At 44.5% G+C, this 2,919-nt stretch overlaps 1 protein-coding gene across 3 annotated transcripts in view; it reads left to right on the forward strand.

Annotated features, from left to right (window-relative positions):
* The window catches only part of HYKK (hydroxylysine kinase), a 9,989-nt gene extending 7,674 nt beyond the window's left edge, over nucleotides 1-2,315 (forward strand). For all 3 annotated transcript variants that reach the window (XM_014521594.2, XM_006027217.3, XM_014521593.2), the window contains 2 exons: nucleotides 750-933; nucleotides 1,717-2,315. In XM_014521594.2, the coding sequence (XP_014377080.1) occupies nucleotides 750-933; nucleotides 1,717-2,180 (648 nt within the window). In that variant the 3' untranslated portion in view covers nucleotides 2,181-2,315. The remainder of the gene's footprint in view (nucleotides 1-749; nucleotides 934-1,716) is intronic.
* The last annotated feature ends 604 nt before the right edge of the window (nucleotides 2,316-2,919 follow it).

Below are 2,919 nucleotides of genomic sequence, written 5' to 3' on the forward strand. Positions count from 1 at the left end.
ACTTTTTTTTAGAAAAGTAAAGCTTTGTTCTAGCATTTGCTCTAGCACAGCTGTGTGTTCTCTCCTAATGTACCTGAACATTCTCTCTTTTTTTATTTGAGCAACATTTGTTCAGCTAGTTGTGCCAATAAAGTATTATTGAATGGTATAGAAAATGACACCTTGAGATTCTTTTGAGTGCCACGCAGTATTAACAGTTAGGTGTGCAGACACTTGCACATGATTCATAAGATAAACCCAGAGCTATCAGACGGGAATTCATAGTGTCAAGAACACTCTGACCTTTCATGGTCTTTCTGAGTTCTTTGCAATAGAGCGTTTCTGCTATTTCATAGTCCAGAAACAAATGAAAGCTAAGAGTTGGCATTTTCTGAAGGATGCTTTGAGTTTAATGAGGAGTGCTTTGACTCTATACACAGTATAGAATTTGTGAGAGACCATGGGATTTCTGAGGTTGAAAGCAGCCGCATGTGTGTAAGATTTTATCATTGGCACTATTTTAATGAATTGAATAATTTAGGATAATCTCCATTACTGAAAGATTTACAGAAGCCTCACCCAAAGGTGGCAGTGGATGATAAGATCATCTTGCGGGAGGACGCTGGTGGCAATGGTCATCAAAGCCATAATGCTGCTCTATAAATGTGATCTAAATCCAGTTAAAGTCCATTAAAGACTTTCTGTTGCCTTTGTATGCGATAACGAAACTATCGTTTATATCCTTTTTTCTATTTTATGATTTCCTGAAGAAATTCCATCATCCATCAGTAAAAAGTCTTCATCGAGGGAAGTTCATTTGGAACTTGGCAAATGTTCCTCTTTTGGATCAGTATATTCATGCCCTGGGCCAGAGCGAATACTGTGAAGTTGTGAGCCAAGTAATTCAACAGTTTAAAGAGAAAATCTTACCCAACCTAAGCAATTTTCGAGCCTGTGAGTAGTTTCTAACACAGTTTTGCTGTAAGACTTCCTGAATGTAAGAAATGATTCTAAGAGAATTTGCGTGCTTATAAAAAGAGCCAAATACAGGGCACTATAGGAAATTGTTTATTGTACTCCTGAATATATACAAGCTGCTCGCAATGCTCGGTGAACAAGACCCAAACCAGGCCTGGGAGGAATGAATTATTTCCATGAGTTAAAAGGGAGTTTAGTTTTAGCCTGTTTGCTGAGATTCCCAGCAAGGGTGCCAATTACTGTGGAGATTTTCATAATATAACAAGAGTTTAGTAGAACTAGATGAAGGCTTCTTACTCATTTCATATTGGCCGCTGACAGTTGTCAAAGAGCAATGTCTCTCAAAATAACCTAAATTAGTGACAATGGTAATCCAGCAGTGAAAGGCTTCATGACTTTGTGCGTGAATCTTTGTGTCTGGATAGCAGGTGGCACATTTTAGGTGCTATAAAAGCTAAGTAATAAATCATAAACATCCAAATGCCACTTATCTAATGTGCTTATATATGATTATGAAACAGGTTCTTATAAAGAACCAGGAAAGCATGAGTTATAGCAATATTGTCAGGATTCGGTTCTGTTGAGGCAGACCAGAATAGGCATGCAGTTAATCTGGGAGTGTTAACTTCATTCTCTCTTCATATGTACGTGTTTTCAATTTAGTTTTCTCAAGAGAATGGGCAAAGTTTCCACTCTTTGTTTACTACTTTTCTTTTTCTTGTTTGTACATAATACGTTCTCTCTCCTTTTTGCATTCAGGTATCAATCATGGGGACCTTAATGACCATAACATCTTGGTGGATTGCAACCCTGCATCTTCTCCTGAGAGGGCACAGTACAGAGTGACTGGCATTCTGGATTTTAGTGATATGAGCTATGGTTACTATGTATTTGAAGTAGCCATAGCAATCATGTACATGATGATTGAGAGCAAAGATCCTCTCAGCGTTGGAGGACATGTGCTTGCAGGGTTTGAAAGCATCGTGCCATTGACGCCAGAGGAGAGAGGTGCCCTCTTCCTTTTGGTGAGCGGTAGGTTCTCTCAATCGCTGGTAGTAGCGGCTCACACTTTGCAGTTATATCCTGAAAATCAGGAATACTTAATGATCACAGCCCGAGTGGGATGGAAGCACTTAGTCCAACTGTTTGAGGTGGGCCAAGAAGTGGTTGAGAAGATCTGGTTTGAGACTGCAGACGCCTATGCCAGTGCTGCCCAGGCCTAGCTTGCATATTTCCACCAAGGAGATAACACACAGGGATGTAAGGAAACCTGCAACTTGCAGTGATGGGACTGGACTGCAGTTATTAAACATAGGTATGACAGAAGCTATACATCCGGGTTTTCCTGAACATGTCTTTTTTTTTGGACCCCTATGCTGCGTCCAGGTGGGTTTTTAAATTAAGAGCAAATGTCAGGGTTTTCTGCTCTCCTGGGATGGCTGTTTGGGGTTGGGAGCAGTGGGCAGTGCCAGTGGCTGCTGGGGATCACATGCTCCCAGTGCGGGCTCCAGCAACCAGAGAGAGAGAGAGAAAGAAAGAAAGAGGTGTGTGAGAGAGCCAGCGTGCGAGACAGCCAGCGTGCGTGCAACACAGGAGCTGCTTGGGCAGCAGGGCTGGGGGGGCAGGGGTCTGCGGGTCAGGAGCAAGGGGCACCGGCAGGGCTGGGAGGGGGATGGGATGGGTCACTGTGGGTTGGATGTGCAGGGCACTGGCAGTGCCAGGGGCTGTGGGTCAGGAGAGGGGTACCAGCAAGGGGTGGGGGCAGGGGCTGCGGTTTGGGAGTGAGGGGCAGGGGCAGGGCACCGGCATGTCACTGCCCCCCCTTCCCCCAACTCCCCCCCGTGTCCTCTATTTTGGACCTGGAGCCCCTAGGGGGTTTCCTAATGTGTAATAGCCCCAGGGGGTCCTATGCTCACAGTATGTCTGTAGCCGTCCACCCTGCGCTCTCGGGCCGGGGCGCAC

Source organism: Alligator sinensis, unplaced genomic scaffold (assembly GCF_000455745.1).
Source record: "Alligator sinensis unplaced genomic scaffold, ASM45574v1 scaffold954_1, whole genome shotgun sequence".
Taxonomy (NCBI): Eukaryota; Metazoa; Chordata; order Crocodylia; family Alligatoridae; genus Alligator; species Alligator sinensis.